This window comes from Bidens hawaiensis, unplaced genomic scaffold, assembly GCF_021521415.1.
Source record: "Bidens hawaiensis isolate Kalapana, Puna unplaced genomic scaffold, B.hawaiensis_p1.1 tig00022703_1, whole genome shotgun sequence".
In the NCBI taxonomy this organism is placed as follows: domain Eukaryota; kingdom Viridiplantae; phylum Streptophyta; class Magnoliopsida; order Asterales; family Asteraceae; genus Bidens; species Bidens hawaiensis.
Genome location: NW_027493552.1, coordinates 206,173 through 227,334, shown reverse-complemented (window position 1 = coordinate 227,334; position 21,162 = coordinate 206,173). Strand labels below are relative to the sequence as shown.

The window sequence follows — 21,162 nt, the reverse complement described above, 5'->3', positions numbered from 1 at the left end:
ACATAAATAATTGTATTTTTTTAAATTTCATTTTGATAATTGTATTTTAGCACAATATGCAAAGTAAATTGCTTTAATTATTTTAATTGTTTTGATATTTATAATTCATTTTAACTCTACTGTCGCAATGCGGCTAATTTTTTTCTATGTTTTGGTACAAATTTCGTTCAAGTCTGAGCTGGTCTTCGTCCCGACGTGAGATGACATGGTATTTTTATCTATATTTCGGTATAAATCTCTTTTATAATTGAGCCAGTTTCTGTTTCGATGTAAAACTTGTTGAAAATCGAATCAGGCAGATACAATATATTTTACTTTATTTCTAAATGTGTTTTTATGTTTCTTAACGCTCATTTTTACACCGAAAAACTTTTTCTTAATTTCAAATGTGTCTTCGTGACATGTTTTTTTAATTCAAGTTTCTATATTCTAAACCGAGCCACTATAGCCTCATGCACTTCTCTTTACGTGCTTAGCTACGCCTAAAACCCATCACAATGCCCATATCTTCATTTTATATAGTTGGATGTGTTTATTGTTATCTATGTTTTGAATTAAAATTTATTAAGTGTTAACCGGTTGCAATGTGCATGTGTTTATCAATAGTTAAAGCAATAAATTAACATATGAACTAATGCAAACAACAATTTAAGTTCAGAGAAATGAAAGCAAAAAAATCAAAAATTTTGCATTCGAACAATCAAAATCATTAAAATTTGGAGAGATTTAAGTTCAAATTTAAGGAAATCGTGTCACATTGTGTCATTCTATGGCAATCGCTAACCACGTGTCACTTGCTTTATCAAAGTTATTTTACTATAAAACGTATGAAGGATGAATAATATCCCCCAGACTCAGTGGCAGATCCAGGAATTTTTTTTTTTGTGGTGCACTACTTTTATATGTTTCAATTTCACCGAGTCGGGTATATAAAATTCCGGGTCGGTTTGAGGTTCGGGTCGGTTCGATTGTTCGGGAAAAGTTCATTACATAATAAAAATACGATAAAAATAATAAAAGAGACACCGTCATTAGAAATTAAAAAACACATAATATCAATACAATAGTCTTTATGAATTAAAAAAAAATGCTTATAGTTGTTCCCTACGAGTCTTCATCTTTTGAAATCGTTGCATTACTTCTTCAACCGAAACTTGTTGGAGGAATTCCCTTTCAATGTAACAAATGCAAGAATCGTTCATGTATTCATCACCCATCCTATTACGCAAATCCATTTTCACATTCTTCATTGAAGAAAAACATCTTTCAACACTTGTCGTTGCAACCGGCAAAACCAATGATAACTTTATTAAACGATACACTAACGGATAATCAATGTGTAATCTTGTTTTCACCATCATTTTAGCAAGATCACCTAAGCCACTCAAGTTGGCCAACCGCTTATCTTCTTTCACGTTAGTAATGTAGTGGCCAAGTTCATATACAAGCTTATCCTTTTTATCAAAATCAAAATCACATGGATACATCTCGGCCAAGTTTATCAAGTTTACTTTACTAAAGGCACTAAAATTACAAGACGGGCTCAAAGAACTCATATTAGTAAGCAATTTAGTGGCTACCTCATTAAAGCGGCTTCCAAGCTCTTGAATTTGCATATCGAGAACCGTGTTGAAATTATTAACCACATAATGATAACGATTGGTGATACCGGTCTTCTTTCTTTTAAATCTCGAGTCAACATACTCGGCTTCCATATCAACCACTTCAATTTCATATTTTTCACAAAAGGATGTGACATCTTCCAAAAGTGAGTCAAAACCTTCAAGTCGATACCTTTTTAGGCCTTCATCAGTTAACTTAACTAGCTTAACTGCATTCAACATATCTTGATCTTTTCTTTGAAGCGCTTGACACAATGTGTTAGTAACACCCAAGATGTATTTCATCAAATGTAAATAAAATACAAAACTAAAAGTTTTTATGAATTCTTGAAGCCCACGTGATTCATTTTGGTAATTTGAAAACTCTCCCGATTTTTCTATATATTCAAGCACGTCAATAACACAAGGATATAAAGTAAGCAAACGGAGAATTGTTTTTTCATGAGAACTCCAACGTGTATCCCCAGCTCTTGCAAGTGACAATTCTTGATTCTTTCCACTTCCGGTTTCAACTTCCGAATTCAATCCCAAACTTTCTCTTTGACTTTCTATTAACAAATCTATTCTTTTACAAGATCCACCAACAACATTTACTAAATTTGATAATTCTTTATAAAGTCTGTAAATCTCATAATGTTTGGTTGCAAGGCCCACAACAACAAGTTGAAGTTGGTGAGGAAAACAATGAACATAATATGCCGAAAAATTTTCTTTCAAAATTAAAGCTTTCAAACCATTAAACTCACCGGACATGTTGCTTGCACCGTCATATCCTTGGCCTCTTACCCTACCAATACTCAATTTGTGGCGAGCAAATAGGTCATCAATTGCAGCTTTTAGAGATAACGCAGTTGTTTCCATAACATGAACAAGGCCAATAAATCGCTCATTCACAAATCCTAATTTATCAACATATCTTAAAACCACGGCCATTTGTTCTTTTTTAGAAATATCTCTCGATTCATCAACTAATATGGAAAAGACATCATCATTAAGTTCTTCAAATATCCTCTTTAATACTTCTTCTGCAAAACAATTACAAAGTTCTTTCTGGATTGATGGAGACGTCATTTGATTATTCCCGGGAGCATTACCCAATATAACCTTACCAATTTCTTCACTTAGTTCTCCAAACACTTTTAAGAACTCAATAAAATTTCCCCTGTAAAGAGATTCTTCAGACTCATCATGACCACGAAAAGCTAATGAACCATTCAACAATGCTTTGGTAAGTCTAGCCGAAGCATGTAATCGGATTCTATATTGTTTTTTATGTAGATCTGTTCCCTTATCAATGGCCACAAGTATAGACTGAGCTTGGTTAAGTAAGTCTTTCCCCTTTTTACGTGCTTTGTTGTGAAAACTATTGATTTTTCCAACATGATTGCTAAATTTCTCCCGACACCTATTCCAACATCTCAATCCTTCACTTAGAAATGCATCATTTTGTCCACTTTCCTTAAACAAGTAATAATGCAAACAATACACTTTATCCACTTTGACACTATATTCCAACCAATTTCCAAATTCACTAGTGTACCATTCCTCATTAAAGCGTCTTAATTTACCACTAAAATTTGTTAGAGGACAATCATGCCCGGTTGGTTGACATGGACCTCTAAGTAGATATGCCCGTCTAATTTCATCTTTTTGACTTGGGTGATAAGATGAAATTGGTTGCCTTTCGGAAGGATCCCATGGTAGATCATTCAAATTTATTTTTAATGGTTTACTACTTGAAGATGATGATCCAAGGTTCGATGGTTCACTTTGATAATATTTCTTCATATTCAAAATACCTACAAATCAACAATTTCAAACTAACAAATTTAAAACTAAGAAACTAACAAAAACTAACAAACTAACAAATTAAAACCAATAATCTAACAAACTAAAACTAAATTTAACAAATAGCTTAACAAATAAGTAGTTAACACTTAACAATTATGAACAATTAACATTTAACGATGAATTATTACCTTCAAAGTGGGAGGATTCGAGACTCCGAGTAAGAGTAGGCAGTGGCAGGAGGACGGGGATCAAAGACGGGTTGAGTAGCTGATAGAGTGATAGATCATAGACTGATAGACTGATAGAGTGAGTGGCTGATAGACTGATAGACTGGTTGGTCAGGGGTTGTGCGAGGCAGGCGGGCAGCGGGAGTGGCTGAGGGAGGCTGCTGGCGCCGGCGGACGGCGGTGGACAGTGGTCAGTGGCCTACGGTGGTCATATACGGCGGTGGACGACTGGTGTTGCCTGTTTGCGAAGAGAGGCGTTGTTTGCTTATGTTTGTTATAAAAAACCCTAACATCAGTTAGGGTAACTTAGTAAGAAAAAAAAAACAAAAACAAAAAAACAGGAATAGAACCTGCGACCTCCGGGTTACAAAACCCACAAACTACCATCCGGGCAAGCACTTTATATGTTTTTAAGATGGTTCCTGTATAATTTATAGGGTGGTTCCTTTATTATTTTCTATATATAAATACACTATAATTTCGAAACTCGGGTGATTCCGCGAAACCACCCGTTACTACCGTAGATCCGCCCCTGCCCAGACCAGACTTACGGAAAATATTAAAGAAAGTTAGTATCATGGGATGAAATGGTTATAAGTTCAAATGTCTGAGGTTGAAATGTCAAAAATATAATTTTTTTAAGCTGAAATGGTCAAATGAATCAAAGCACATATGTCAAAACAGTAGCTTAAATATTTACTTAAGCTTTCAAAGTGATTTGTATAATGTTTTAAAAATTGAAATGTTTATAAGGCTAGTACAAAGAAACACACTAACATCTTTCTATATTACAGTTTATTATTACATACGTTAAATTGCGAAAAAAAATTTAAAAATAGGAAGAAGTTTAAAGATAAAATGGTTCTAAGAGAGAGAAAAGTTGTATTAGAAAGTTAGGAGATCCGTCATTTAAAATGGCGGATGTCAAGCACAACGTAGGCCCTGTCAAATCTTGTCTGATGAGGTGGACGAATACTAAGTGTTCCGCCATTTCAAATGATATTTTATTCGTATTCCGCCATTTGAAATGACGGATGTCAACTTTTGTGATCCGCTAGTTTGACTAGCATGTCACAATTCCCAACGTAGGCTACCCCTTTATGGAAGACGTATTTTGATGGACATCCGCCATTTAAGATGGAAGATGCCAACTTAACATCCGTCATTTCAAATGGCGGATATGAATAGTGTTCTTTAGATTGATTTGACCACACGCTAACTTTTTATTATTTCTTATTTCTTAATAAATTTTTTTAAAAAGATAAAAGGTTTTTTTTAACATTAAACACTATTTGAAATGAAATTTTGATAAAATACGTTTTTTTTCTTTTTATTTGTTTTCAAAATATCATTATTTAAAAAAATACAAAATTTAATATTAAAATAAAAAGTTTGATAAAATAAAATAAATTTAATCTTTAAACATTAAACACTAATATATGTAATTATGATAAAATATGTTTTTTCTTTTTAGTTTTTATTAATTTTTGAAATATCATTATTTATAAAAATACAAAATTTAATATTAAAAAGAAAATGTAGTGTGTTGTCAAATCAGCCAGGAAAGTACACTATTCACATCTGCATTGCTGATGTCGATATGACATCTTCCATTTCAAATGACGGATGACCATCAAAATATTAAAATTACACACGTTAGTGTTTTTAGTAATAAAAAAAACTTTTTAATATTAAATTTTGTATTTTTTAAATAATGATATTTCGAAACTAATAAAAAGAGAAAAAACATATTTTATCAAAATTCCATTTCAAATAGTGTTTAATGTTAGAAAAAAAACGTTTTATCTTTTTATAAAAAGAAAATGTAGTTTGTGGTCAAATCAGCCTGGAAAGTACACTATTCACATCCGTCATTTACGGATGTCCATCAAAATACATCTTCCTTATAGAGGTAGCCTACGTTGGGAATTGTGACCTACCAGTCAAACTAGCGGATCACAAAAGTTGACATCTGCCATTTCAAATGGCGGAACACGAATAAGATATTCGTGATCCGCAATTTGAAATGATGGAACACCCGTTAGTCGTCTAACTCACCAGACAAGATCTGACAGGGCCTACGTTGTGCTTGACATCAGCCATTTCAAATGGCGAATCTCCTAGTTTCCTAATACAGCTTTTCTTTCTCCTAGTTAAATTGCACACTGTTAATTTACTTCTAATTTTACACCTTTGTTTGTAACATTGCTAGAAGCCTAAAACCCTTGGTACTTAGGGAGGAACACATTATCATACACCTTGAAAGACACTAAAACCATCACCACTTAAAAATGGATACATTATCATACACCTTAATACTTAGGCTATAAACTCTTTGTATCTATATCAGAAGACAAAACACTTTCATATATCTACAATAAAAGTCTTAAGTTCATATCTTATAGTGTATGAAGAATAATATCTTTGTAAAACTTTTTTTAATTCAATGCCAATCTAAAACTAGTGTCATTTTCAGCCGTACCAACAAAACCAGTTAGTGGTCCATGCAAGCATTACTAAGTTTAAACAACATTTGACTAGTGGGTTCGCGACAATTTAACATGAATCCAAATTTTGTACCATCTATTTTTATATCAAGTGCATTAAGGTTAGTTTCACCAAACACCATTTCAATCCCAAAAGGAATGTGGATCTCTGGAGATCTCTGGACACATGACTCAAACGATTACATAACTTCGTTGAATACACACTTTACCAAATTACAAGACGAAGGATTTGAAAAGCATGAAAGACCGCAACGGAAACATAGGGCACCATCTCACAATTCTAAGGAGTAAGGTCGTACCGGTCAGGGGGGTCCGTTGGCAGAGTAGTTTCCTTGACTTTTATTTTTCAGAGATGAATAAAGATTGTTTGGTTAGACAACGAGTAGATGGCATTTCTTGGAGTTTATGAAGACCGGTCAGGGGAGGAAGAGAAAGCAACCAATTTATTTAGTTTGAAAATCGGATCAAATTAAGGGCGGTTTGTTTACATCTGAATGAAACCATTTAGATGATAACATCTTATTCATTCAGAGTTCAGACTGTTTGGTTTTAGACATAAAAACATCTAAATAGTTAAATTTAGGTCTGAATCATTCAGACTCATGTTGTTGCTGAATGAGACAGAGCCTTATTCAGATATGGGGAAGATCCAGATATGTGGTTTGTAAGTTGGGGAATATGACGATTTCTCGGTTAAAGTTATTAGGAAGATTATTACTGAAAGAATAATTGGGTTAAATTTATACATAAAAAAGTCATATATGTGCATGGTGGGTGTTAATTTAAAGACTTCCTAGTCCTCCTAGTAAATTTGGTGGGAAAAGGAATAGATATCCCAACATGCTTTGTTCGTTTTGTAACGAGTTCGAAGATATTAATGACCACGTTTTTGCTACATTCTCTATGGCAAGTCGAATTTGGTATCTTATTGTGTTGTGGCTCGGTCTTCCTTTGGTGACGGGGAGTAGTCCAGGTGAAATGAAGGATTGGTTGGTAGCATTGAAAGTTTAAAAGCACAAAAATGACTTGATTGGGTTAATTATATATGTCACTCGTGAATTCTATAAAATTCAGGAGTGATACAGTTCAAATATCATTCGACAAAACAAGCTTACGTTATTTGGTGATAATTTACAATTCGCATAGGAACAAAAAAAATGCAAAATTGTTAGGACTGGGTAGTGTAATAATCTATTATTGTACTTTTAACTTTTTTTTATGTCCTAGCTTCTTGCTAGGAGTGTTTCTATAATAATAAATCGTCTTTCAAAAAAAGGACGGACTTTCAAAACATTAATTTTTGAATTCACTATAAGTCAAATTAGCAAGTAGAACACGAGTACAAAAATGCCTCAAGTAAAGATGGTGGAGAAGATGCGGTTCATGGATGATAATATGAAGAAAGCAAACTAGAAATAGATTTTCAGTTTTACATTCAGGCACTTAATGCCTTATGGACAGTTGATCGGATTGCAACTGAACGTGATGCCGCCAAATAGGTATTTTTAGCGGAGGTATTTTAGTTTCTAAATGTGTATTGTTTTTTTTGTTTATTTTAAAGTTAAAGCTTTTTTTATAATGAAATGTAGTTTTTGTTTACCTTATACTTTTTATTTAAAAATTTTGAATGTGGTTGATGGATGGCGAAATATGGGAAACATAAGCATTTCACTATTTTATGGATGGTTAGATATGGTTAAGTATGGCAAGGGACGTAATGTAGTTTTTGTTTTGATTATTTCAACATGATACTTTATTTGTGCTTAGGGGTTTGTTTTAATTTAATTCATATGATGTTTTAGTTATTTCAAGTTTTCAACATACGTTTTATTTGCCGCAAGGGTTTTAATCTTTTTCAACATAATATTTAAATTATTTTAACCTGGCGCCTTATTTGAGTTAAGTTTTTAACTTTTTTTTATATGATATTCTAACTCTTTTAACACAGTGTTTTAATTACGCTAATAAAATTCACTTGATACTTACCATGTGACGCTTCGTGGTATCTTTGTGAGAAGCAAAATGAGATGCCACAACCCACATGTACCAAGGATGAGGGTAAAAATATACAAACTATAAATATATATAAACAATGGCGAAGCTTGGGCGAGTTCGTCCGGAAGACTCAAAATGTATTATAAAAAACATAAACTAGGGGGGGCGGTCTCAAATTTTCGGCATAAACCGAGTACATTTACTACGTATACAAATTTTCGGACGAAAAAATGGTCGATTTACACTACCACGCAAAAAAAAAACCGGGGGAGAGGGGGGACCCCCGGCCCTAAGGAAGCTTCGTCCCTGAATATAAAGTTATATGTATATGGTAATATCTATACATTTATATTTATATTGACAAATATTAACGTAAAAAGAATAAACATAAAAAGTAAGTTAGCGTTTGGTAGTAAGAAAGACACGTAAAAAGAATAAACTTAAAATATACTATAATAACTTTAACTTCCAGTGATATCAACATTACCCGTATTTATTTCAAAACTTTAAGCCCGTGTTACATATAACGTACTTTCTTTTTATGTGTGACGTTATATAGCCATACATTTATACGCTTCTATCCAATCATCAGCAACGTAGTCACGTCAGGCCTAGCTAACTTCTCTCCACAACCGTGAACCGTACTCTATCCTCCGCAGTCCTCACATGTTACTCAATCATTCTATACCCCCACTCACATCCAATTATCTCAACTCTTAACGAACCGTCAATCGACGAATCACAACCCTTCTCTCTCCTTCCACGTCAGCGATAAACTACTAACATAAAAAATAGTTACTTTTTTATAAATGAATAGAAACTAATATTAGATGTGAATATATGTGATAATAAAAAGTGGTGATACAAAATTATTATTAATAATAAGACTTATACAATATAAGAGTTAATAAACTAACGGTAACGGAAAGTTGCCGGTTTAAGGTAAGAGAGGATGGTCATTGGGTTATCTTTCCATGAACAAATATTTCCTCATTTGCATGCATTGCAATTACATACTCATATACACACCCACCTCACTTTCTCTCTCTACAATTCTCACTTTCTCTCTCTACAATTCTCACTTCATTCATCATCATCATCATAACAATAACAACAACAATAATAATAATAATAATAATAATAATAATAATAATAATCAGATCAAACCCCAGTTCTTCTTCAACTTATTATTAAAAGTTAAAACCCAAATAATAATATTAAAAACCCCCATGGAGCCTCAACGGAACCCTCATTACGCAACTGGGTTTCCGTCAATGTCGCCGGTGGTGATCGACGACGTCGTTTTGGCTGAGTTCGATCGGAATAATCAGTCACCGTCAAGTTTCCCAAACTCGGTGATCGATGTTGACGAAACGGTGTCAAATCTGTTCTCCTCACTTAACCTCTCGTCGTCCAACAACACCTTCCGTTGCCAGAATCTCACCCACGCCGGCGATGGGTTTGCTCCGATCGGTGCCGTTCATCCGTTCCGAAGCGGTGACGTCAGCAACCGACAACAATATTCCAGTGTGGGACACCCTACCCAGCTTACGGTGGACCCGCACCTCCATCATTATGATTATGATTATCCTCTGTGGCTCAGCAATAGAGATCAGGTTGTTCGTTCTTCTGGCTTTGACCAAACCTTTGACTTTGACCTTGACCAGCCGTCTAATTTGGTATTACTAAACAATAAAGCACGAAACAACAACAACAACAACAATAATAATAATAATAATAATATTAATATTAAGAATAATAATAATCAGTTTTTGAGTCAACTGTCATTGAAGGAGTTGAGGGGTAAGATATGTGTGCTGGCTAAGGATCAAAGTGGGTGTAGGCTGTTGCAAGCGAAGTTTGAGAACCCGACAGACGACGAGGTTGAGCTTGTTTTGTACGAGGTTTTGGACTCGATTAGCGAGTTGATGAAGGACCAGTTTGGGAACTATTTGATTCAGAAGCTGATTACTGTGTGCAATGATGATCATAAGTTTCGGATACTGTTGGCCTTGACCGAGGCTCCTCTTGAAATGGTTCTTGTTTGTTTGAACCCACATGGGTATGCAGTTGTACTATGTTTGGTTATTGTGTTTTGATGATTGTATATGATGTTGTTGTTATTGTTGATTGTGTAGGACAAGAGCGGTGCAGAAGTTGCTGGAGAATTTGACAGAGTCGTATCAGATTACTTTGGCTATTGCGGCTCTTCGTCCTGGTGCGGCTAGACTGGCTAGTGATCCGAATGGGCACCATGTTATTCAGTATTGCTTGATTCATTTCCCTGATGATGTTATTGAGGTATCATACTACTGTTATTATAATTAGGGAAATCGTCAAAGTGGTTGTTTAGACCGATAAGTTTGACAATATATCATTTGGCGTCTTGTTATTAGTTAAGAAATTGTTTCAGCCTGCCAGAAGCTTTCACAGGGCACGCCCTGCTGCAGATTTCAATCTGGCGCGTCAAAATGGGTCTGTTGTTCCAGATTGAAATCTGTTGTGTCAAGGGATACTTATCAAACACTAGTTGATTGGACATTTTTTAAAAGTTGGCTATTTTGTCAAACGCATTGGTCAAGATGGTCATTTTTGATTATTTTTCCTTGTTGTGATTAGTGTTTTATGTCTTGTTGTGCTGATTCTCTTAGTCACATTTCATTTTATCTAGTTTAGTTTACTTTACATTACATGTCCGAAAGGTATAAAAAGTGGTTTTTTTTAATGTAAGGGGTCTCAGTGGGATATGTTACGGGATAGAGGTAAGGTGTACCCTTGTCCCACCCTTCCAAGACCCTACTATTGAGTGAGATTTTACTGAGTACGTTTGTTTGTTCTTACTAGTATATGATATTTGTATACGATTCTCAAAGCAATTGACATAACAAATGTAACAAATAATTCTACATGATGTCCATAATGTGTATATGGCTCATTGACAGTACACTTTGATCTTCCATTTTATCAAATGAGTCTTGAATGTGTTCTATATGTCTAATTCGCATAAAAAAGTAATATTTTTTGAACTAAGATCTGTCAACTTATATTATCAATGTCACTTTGGCAGCCTATTCTGAAAGAAATAGCAGATAAATGTTATGAAGTTGCAACCGATAGAAGTGGCTGCTGTGTGCTGCAGGCGTGTATCGAGCACTCTCACGGGCAAGTGAGAAACCGTTTGGTTGGTAAGATTTTGAGGAATGCAGTAATTCTAGCTGAACATCCTTACGGGTTCGTGTCTCTAAATCCTTATATGTAAAACAATATAACATGATCATAACATGCCTTGTTCTTTTCTAATACAAAAACCATATTATAAACATTGTGTAGAAACTATGTACTTCAACACATGCTGGGATTGAAAGCACCAGAGTTTACTGCACGCCTTGTGAGGCAGCTTCAAGGGAACTTTGCATCTCTTTCATGCAACAAGTATGCTAGTAATGTTGTCGAGAAATGCTTGAATGAAGCAGGCGAAGATCTTTCTGCGCAGATTGTTATGGAGTTGATCACATGCTCAAATCCTGCTTTGCTTCTAATCGACCCCTATGCAAACTTTGTTATTCAGTCTGCTTTGACAGTTTCAACGGTTAGTAGTTTATTTTCTTCCTCATATTGTTATCAAACTTATATTTTTTTAGCAAACCGTTGCGGTTAAACTTATCAATAATCACTTTTTAGAGTGTGAATAAACTGATTATGTTGAAACAGGGGTACGTGTACGATTGTCTGTTGGACCTCATATCAGACAACATGGGATCTATGAGAACCAATCTTTATGGTAAAAAGATACTGTCTTGGTTCGAAAAGAGGAGGATCTTGGCCATCTAGACCAAGATGTTGTGAATAACTAAGGTTAGATGTTGTCATCAATGTGTGTGTCATAATCATATAATATATTTTGTGTTTGTAGTGAATGTGTTAAAGATTAAAAGACGTGGAATAATGTTGTAGCTGTATACACTCCTTTTGGTTCAATCTTGTAGGTGAAGTTATGACATCTTGTATACTCTTTACTAATGGTTTATTTCCTTGATTGCCGGTTAATGTTCGTTTTCTTGATAGTCATGTTGATCATTTTTGTTTTGTTCTTTTGATATGCGTTTACAATTTGCCAGTTAAGCACTATTACTAGTCTTTTATGTTGTATATGATATCAAATTAGGTACAATATGAATATTTAACCATTGTAGTAGAAAGTTTTTGTCCAAAATTGGAATGTTTTCAAAGTGTTAAGGTTTCTTCATTGAATTGTTTAAAGTGCTATGGTTACAAATAACTCATGAATATAATGTAACTCGTTTATGTCATTTATTTGTGTGCTTGTGGTATATCTTGAGTCTCTGAAATTTGGTAAAATTGTATTGTTAATGAATGTATGAAATATACCATTAAAATATATGTTCACGATAACAAAAACCGAAAATATGTGACACGTGATAGTTATAAATATTCACATGTTAGTTTATGCACACAAGCGAATATCAACATCAAAAGATACCAATAGTTCAAACACCGGAAAAAGGCAAAGTTGGTGCACATCAAAAGCGACATTGGTAAAGGGTTCAGCAATATATCACGCGTGTAAGGGCTGAACTAAACCTATTGAGTCAACTTTCAGTTTCAAAATCAACTTTAAGCAAGGTCATCCACTAATCCTTGCGCGTTCAAAGTAAAGGGTAAATGAGTCGTCTCAGGACTTTTGATTGATCACGTAAGAATCAACTTAGTTTTAAGTGATATAAACCAACAATCGTTTGTAAATACATCCAAACTTTATAAAATAATTCGAAAACTTATAAAAGACCTTTTTTCTATCATGAGTTGAAAGGAATCTTCCATATATGGAGTAATGCCAACAAAATCTGTTCATGATACAAACACTTGGGATTAAATTGGTTAAAACTTAACAAATGAGGCAAGCATCTTACTAGCTTTCATTCTTGACTTGCTAACTTAGCTTTCCCAGCTACCTTTGAATTTAAGCATAATTGTTATAGTCAAAACCCATTTTTAGTTATAGTCTTTCGCACGTTTTTATATAGAAAGTGGTTCGTGTACGTGTTTGTGTATGGACAAGACAATGAGTATACATTCAAACGTCTATATTACATAAACATTCTTACAAGTCTTATAATCGAGATTGATCAGTATCTTATATAGCAAGAATTGAAGTAAGTTGTGAGCAGTATCAAATAATGATCAAATGTATACAAATACTTCTTTATAAAGTGCAGGAGACGTTTGTTAATCTCTACGTCTACCAGTACCAAGTGTATTGGAATATAACAATTAGGGAACTCTAAAATATAATAAAAATCATGTCAAAGAATATATCATTATATATGGGGATATCATATACTTAAACATCTCATGGGATACACAATTGTGAATTTGTGATGTGTTATTTGACAGTATTAAATAAATAACTAACTAACTAAATAGATAAATAAATAAGGGCCGCAACGTCATTTGTTGATAGTATGAGGGGTATTTTGTAATATGTGGTTATGTTAGTTAGTTGAGTTGAGTTCTTAAATGTATTGTAAGATGACTAGATTCAGTAATCAATTTGAAGCTTGCTATGTCTCTTTCCAAAGTCTAAAACCTTAAAACTTAGATAACTTTAAAATCTAGAAATCTCTATTCTTGTCACATTTAAACTTCAAAAATTATATTCATGCCATATAATTAACTATTGTTATGAATTACAACGTATAACTATTTATAAGATGTGTAAGCAGGATTTGAATTTGATCTTAACTTGTAAGGTTTAAAACGATCCTAAGGAACTCTTTACGTTGGTTCCTAAATTGAATAATTGATTTGACGAATCCTCTTTCAACAAATAATAATAATAATAATAATAATAATAATAATAATCTATATATTATTTCAAAAAATAAGTAGATGTGAGCGTCTACAGTTTTCCGAGCCCTACTTACTTTTTTTGCTTCTCGTTCTTCGCTAAATAAATAAGACCGATTCTCGTTTCTCTTTCTTAATTCCTAAATCTTTACTATTATTTACTTTTCCAGCCTCTCTTTTTTCATCTAATAAATAAGTTTATTTTTCTTCTCTCCTTTTTAATTATAAGTATTTAATATATTAGTTATCCATCCCGTATAATATACTGATTTATAGTCAACCAAGTAATTTACTTTGTATATGCATTATTTTATAAAAGAGAATTAATATTGAAAAATTACAGGCTTCGTTTGGGTTGGTTAGGTTTGGTTTGGGGCTTTAGCTTACCCCAGTCCATTAGCGAATGGCCTTCTTCATTTTTCAATAGCCATCAGCCCATCATGCTTCCCCTCTACTAAAAATCGTTCCTTCCAATATTCATAATCTTAAACCGAATATCCGATTACTAAAAACCACAAATGAAACAAAAGACAACATAGTAAACATCAAATGTAAATATGAGAATATGGGATATTTTGATAATAATCTAAGGGATTATGTTTGATCCTTATAATTGTATATAATTCGATAAATACTAGGTGTTGGACAAATCAAAAAAGTTTTAACCCCACATAGAATATGCCTTGTTCTTTGCCTTCTCAACCTATGAACCTAACACCCAAACTAAAAATGCTCATTGTCACTCGTTTCTTGCTATATATACTCTCAAACCATCTCCTCATTCTCATCATAAAAATTGACCAAGAAAATATGGAGATGATTCAACAATTGTTCATGGTAGCTTTTGTATTCTCGATACTAATTGAGAAGCTTGCTTGTGTTACCAAGGATAATCGTACCCAACACAAGAGCAAGTGCAAGAGTAAGTGCAAAGGCAAGGGTATGATTCAGAAAAAGGTTAAATTTGCGGTTCATGATCAAATAGCCACTGTTATTAACAATAAGCTCGTTAAATTAGGCGTCATCAAGAGATCGACGAAGAAACAAATGTTTAGACCTATTAGTTATGATTTAGATGAGGTATATCTCGGTGCTAATTGGATTGGAGAAGAGTTGATGATCTATAAGGAGCTTGGATTTCATTTGGAACATCATGAAGAAGGGTTTGGTAGAATTAAAGATCTAAAAATACTGAATGACGACGCACAAATGTGGTTAGCGGTTGATGACCACATTGATGGTCAAACCGAGGATGGGAAGAATGAAGATACCGCGGTTGTTTTTGCTCCAATAAAAATTAATTAACAATAAATATAGATTACATGTAAAGATATACATATTTGTTTGATGACGACGTAAATAAGGAAGAAGATAGCTTTAGGCCTTTAATTAGCAACAAAGAATGTTACGATGAGTTTTCAATTTTGTAAATGAGTCAATTAAAAGAGACCATATAACATATCAACTAGGATATTAAGGGGTTACATCTTTGTCTTGTGAAGAACATTGAGTAGTGATTATATGCTATGTTGCCTTGGATCAACAACCGACTTTAAATAAATCGGCCATCATTTTCAATTTGCGGTTGGAGCGGCTATGTATTGGGGGAGTGCAAAAATTCAAAAAACGCATTTATAACCGGAAAAAACGACTTAAAGTTATAACACTTGAAGTTATAACTTAAATGTGAACTTACATGCTTTTGTGTTTCCTAGACAATGTTTGATATTTCTGTTAATTATTCTTTTACCCATCAATTCTTTTCCTGTTTCTATTTTCTAATAATATTTGAGATTTTACTTATATGTTCTCATGGAAGTGAACTAAATAAACATACAAATTAGATCCCAAACTCCATGAGGTCTACTTAAATACTGATTTTTGTAATATTATGCTAGCTCGTCAATGAGGCCTTTTCGCCCGCACGACCTTTATTAAATTCATCCATGCGTCTGAGGATGGTCAGTTGTAGACATATCTAAGGTAACTCCTTGTGCATGCACATATTCTCTCCACATAGTGCTAAGAATTATGGTGTCTCGATTGATCACGATTAAGACTAGACATCTATGCAATTTATACACGTTGTATGGGTAAATTTGAACAACTTGGGCTACTAAGAAGGGGTGATTCATAGCCATAAAAAGACTATACTTTGTTAAGCGACCCACAACCAGAAACAGGGTGTCTTTGCCACTACATTTTAGCAACCCCTGATCAAGTAACCGACTTCAGTTATTGGTTAAAGTGGGTACCGAGTAAAATAAATTATTTCATTTGGAGTTTACTTTTAGATCGGATCTCTACTAAATTGGCATTGGCATATAGAGCGGTGGATGAAGGAGATGCCTATTGTATTGTGAAGCGCATCATGAATCAACTTTGCACATGATGGTGAATTGCTCATCGTCAAGGGTAATTCGGGCCATAATCCACGAGTGGGTCGAAGTACCAAACTCGGTATGCTTTGAGCCGGTTCAAGAAATTTTAGGCTATCCAAGAAAGCATAAAATTAACTTGGAGGAAAGACATGCGGTGCAAGCTGTCTCGATAGTTACGTGTTGGATGATTTGGAAGGCGATGAATGAAAGGACCTTTAATGACAAAGTCTTCTCGGTGGAAAAGGTGATAATTAGAATTAAAATTAATTCATTTATATGGGTGAAACATAGGAGCAAACAATCTTTATTGGAGTGAGAGAAGTGATGCAAGTTTAACTTTGTTAATTTCCCTTTATAGAGGATATGTGTACGGTCCATTATCATGTTTTCTATTACCAGTTAAATTTTTACTAAGAACTGATAATACACAAGTAATTGTTTTTATAAAAAACAATCTACCTTCTAAACCTGAGTATAAAAGGTTAATTAGATGGCAAAACTTTACTGCCTAGTATAATTTTGATATAGAAATAATTAAATCTGACAAAAATGTATTAACAAATTTTTTAACTAGGGATGAAAGATCATGTTATGGGTTTTGCTAGTTGTGAGTTATTCCTATTTCGTTTTTAATATACTTTTCTTTAAAAAAAGTTATTTCAACTTTAATCCCTTAACATACCTAATATTCTCTTGTTGCATTACCTATTTCACCTTACTCTTCCACTAAAAGAAAATCCACAATATTTGAATTTAGCTTGTATTCCTGAATTATCATTAAATTGTGGCAAATTAAGGCGTAAGCAGTTGCCCACAAAGGGAAGAAGCATGCATCTAAAGGAAAGTGAACAAATAAAAAACTTGAATCGGTTTACAAAACGTACAAGCATATAAAAATGACAACGAAAATCTTGTTTTTTTAATATAATCTTGGTCCTCGGGCCCACCATATATTACGTGAGTTAAATTGTGTACGATTTACGAACAAAAGAATACTTATACACCATGATTATACACAAAAGTAGTTAGCGATAAACTCATTTTGTGTTGTCTTGCATTTTACTTGAAACGGATGAGAAATGCATTATATAAAATTATATAAAACATATAGTGAATATCCATCATGATGATTGATTTCTTATATGGGATTTTAACCCTTATTTAAACAATGCTACCCAAATTATAATCCGTTTTAGTTTGGTCTTAGTGACATATATTTACTTTTTCTAACTGGGATTTTTTATGTTTATTTTTTTTTAAGATATCACATCCATTTTTATTAACAAAAACCTAAAATGTGCACATACATATAAATGGGTGTAAAGTTCCACTCACCAAGTTGGAAAAAAAGGCCTTATCTCTTGGTATCAATTAATGGTCACAACTCACAAGTTATACTTGATAAGGAAAAACATAAACTTTTTTTTTAAATACGCTATTGTTGTGAGATATTATGCTTATATGTCTTTTTTTAATACTAACCCTAATATGCTACTTAATTATACACATCAACTAATATATTGAAGTTGTACAAAGTTTTTCTTTCTTTCTTTTTTTTTTTTCAAAGCGATAGGTTTAAAGTAAATGATTATTGTAATATATAGAGGTCTTAATATTCTAAATGTTGGATTAGGATTTAGATTTGGATACATAAATGGATATCCAAAATTCTAACTTTCAATATGTGAATTTGTAAAATCTCTCACTATAATTTGTAAAATCGAGCAAACAAGAGAGGGAGGAGGTCAAGAGAAGGTAGGAATAGACGATTGACAAAGTAAGAAGAAAAATTTAAATAACCTAATTAGTGGCGTAGTGAATATTAAATCATAAATATAATGTTTCGGATTATTATATCTATGTTTACAACATTTATAAAAATTACCAAATTCAATTGCGTTCGTGTTCCCAAACTTTGTGGTTAGTTTGCCACAATAATGTCCTTTGCACCCTTATAAGCACCCTTCATGTAACACATGTTAAAAGCTCTATAACATGGATCATTTATGTGATTTGGTGGATTATTTAGTGATACATGAATAATGTAGTTTTTATTTTTTAGTATAATAAAGCGGAGAATAGATAGATGCTATTGTGTAGTTGTAATCTTTTCAGCTAGCGTCTTGCTAGAACGGGTTTTTAATAAATCTGTTAGATGTTAACATGGAAAACGAGTCGAGCCTATAGGTAGTTTCTTAAGATTATTTAAATCAAATTTATATTTTACATATATGTTCTATAAAATAGTTGACGGTGGGGCTGTTGAAAAAAAGGAACAAAAGTCGACGGTGGGACCACCAGATGGGGAGTGGAGTAGGCAAAGTAGATCGTTTGAATCGCTAATTTCAATTCATTCGGTTTCTAGTTGAGCTCTCCAGCTGTATCGATTTCACTTTGCCCTCCAATAAATGCCACCAAAACTTCACTCTTTTATAATTTATTTTGTATTTGCTTTATCTAAAAAATGTATTGTTAGGTATCCACCAAATCACCAATTATGCATATTCTTAGGGGTGTTTGGTAGAGGGAATTGAGGGGTGAGAAATGGAATTGGAAAGAATTCTCTTGTTTGTTTATGAAAGAAAGAGGTGAGAAATGGAAATAAACCATTTCCATTTCTCTGATTTTGTTTCTCTAAAAAAATAGAAGAATTGGAATTCCAGGGTTTCATTTCTCCCATTTTCCTCCTTTTCCTTTCAAACTCTTTCTTTTCTCTCCGTGTATAGAACTCAACGGAGCTTCCATTAACATCTCACGCACCACATTATCTTCATCTTCACTGTGCCCTAACTGTTCACTTGACACCAATTACAACTTCATCCGCCACATTCCTTGAAAACGATTAACAATCCGCGGCAATTCAAAACGACCGCGTCTAATCGAATCGAGTTTCGGTAACCGGTACTCTTCGCCTTCGCCGAGAGGGAAATAAATTGGAAGAAACTGGAATTGTGGAAGTTATTGGCATTGGAAGCCGGAAGGATGCGGTTCTCGAGTTCTGTTTGCTTTCGCCTCAGTTTCGGTTCTGGTATGCAGTTGATTTTCGGCGTTTTTGGTTATTGATCTGATTATGTGTCTGTAGTGTGTATTGGATAAATTGTGAGATAGGAATGTATGCTAGATGAGGATTTTTAGGATTATATGTGTAGTTGTGATGGAATAGAGTGTAGTTGTGATGGAATAGAGCTGTGTATTGGTTCTGGTATGCGGCATTTTTGGATGCGTTTGTAGTGTGCATTGGTTTACTAGTTTTCTTTGCATTGGTTATGTTATGAGATAAAAGTGTATGCTAGATGTAGATTTTAGAATCATATGCTTACTTGTGATGGCAAATGACTAATTGGTGAATTCAAGAAGCAGCTAGCTCATGTATAAGTGTATAATCAATGTTGTAAAACTCGCCTAGCAGGCGCTAGTTGAGCGGTGGGGTACCGACTAGTGATTAATCGGGATATATATATATTTTCAATAAAAGTTATGGTAATTGAAGTTTCTGGTGACATCAGCATAACTGTTTTCACCTGTAATAGTTTGTTTTGTTTGCTTGATGTTACTTTTGTAGAGTATCATTTTAGCTAATGTCTACCATAGTCAATTACTACATCTTGCTTTCATTTCGATGATATTAACGTGTTACATGCCTGTTGTATTTAAGCAAGATATTGGATATCTCTATAAGGAGGGTAAATGTTTATTATGTATGTGTATTTCTTTTTTATGGCAGGAATATTATTGTGGATGAAACATCTAAGGTGAAATTACAACAACGGTTACTTGGGGATGGTGAGTTATTGTTTATTTACTGACTAGTATAGAGTTATACTGAGATAAAACATTTATTTGTTTGCTGGTCAGGTTTGACATATATGCCATTGTTCCACATTTTCTTTGTTCAAAATTTGATATAAAGTTGGAAGCAACATCATGCAAACTACTATAATGCAAGTACAATCAAGACTCTAGAGTTTACTAAAGGGACACCTATCTGATTGAGAAATTGTTATGTATGTATTGAACTGAATCTTAAGAGTTTACTAAAGGGACAACTAATTGATTGAGAGATTGTTATGTATGTATTGAACTGAATGTTAAGATTCTTATAAGTCTGATCATCGACAGCATCTATTTTCATTTGAAAATTCTACTCGTTTGTCATATAGTGAAACTCATACCTATGTGAATTTTATTACTTATGTTTGATGTTTCATTTCTCAGATTTGAGCAAAACAGCTGTGGAAAAGCGGATGTTCATGGAATCATGCTCAAAAGCGCTTATACTTTTTTGTACATTCCTTGTAGAATTTTACACCATTCTGAACAAGAACAAGACCTCAAAAAGGTATCATTTTTTATTGATATAACAAGAACTTGTAGAATTTTACACCATTCTGAACACAAATGAATTTATTATTTTCAGATTTTAGGAAGCTATAAGGAGGCAAAAATTGGATATGGGGTCGGTCACGACATTGAAACATCGATTCTTCAAGCCATATATGATTGCCCTTTTCTTGGCTCAGGTGTTAAGGTCAGTTAGCTATAAATACATTATTTTTTTAATTATTATTATATGATATTTTTATGTTCATTGCATTCCTTAGTCCATGCCACGTATCATCATTGCTTGTTGTTTATTGCACAATTTTATACGAACAACAATGAGTGAAGACCCTCTTGATAACGAAATCCCAGTAAATCACACACAACCTGCAAATGACCATGACAATGTTATTTCTATGATCGAGCCCTCACAAGCTTTACCAGGTATCAC

The 21,162-nt window shown here is 33.5% G+C and overlaps 3 protein-coding genes across 3 annotated transcripts; 2 read left to right on the top strand and 1 right to left on the bottom strand.

Annotated features, from left to right (window-relative positions):
• Positions 1-1,091: 1,091 nt before the first annotated feature.
• On the bottom strand, positions 1,092-5,743 carry LOC143566151 (uncharacterized). Its single transcript, XM_077052921.1, has 3 exons — positions 5,699-5,743; positions 2,369-3,080; positions 1,092-2,215 (listed from the first exon to the last, which is right to left on the bottom strand). Exons 1-3 carry the CDS (start codon positions 5,741-5,743, stop codon positions 1,092-1,094), a joined length of 1,881 nt encoding a protein of 626 aa, XP_076909036.1.
• A 3,420-nt stretch (positions 5,744-9,163) lies between these two features.
• On the top strand, positions 9,164-10,466 carry LOC143566155 (uncharacterized). Its single transcript, XM_077052922.1, has one exon. It carries the CDS (start codon positions 9,372-9,374, stop codon positions 10,239-10,241), a length of 870 nt encoding a protein of 289 aa, XP_076909037.1. The 5' UTR covers positions 9,164-9,371; the 3' UTR covers positions 10,242-10,466.
• On the top strand, positions 10,285-12,052 carry LOC143566156 (pumilio homolog 12-like; the record flags this gene model as incomplete). The annotated part of the gene is made up of 4 exons (XM_077052923.1): positions 10,285-10,443; positions 11,210-11,373; positions 11,473-11,731; positions 11,854-12,052. Coding segments are annotated over 4 exons (702 nt in total), but the record flags the coding sequence as incomplete, so codon positions are not given.
• Between the last annotated feature and the right edge of the window lie 9,110 nt (positions 12,053-21,162).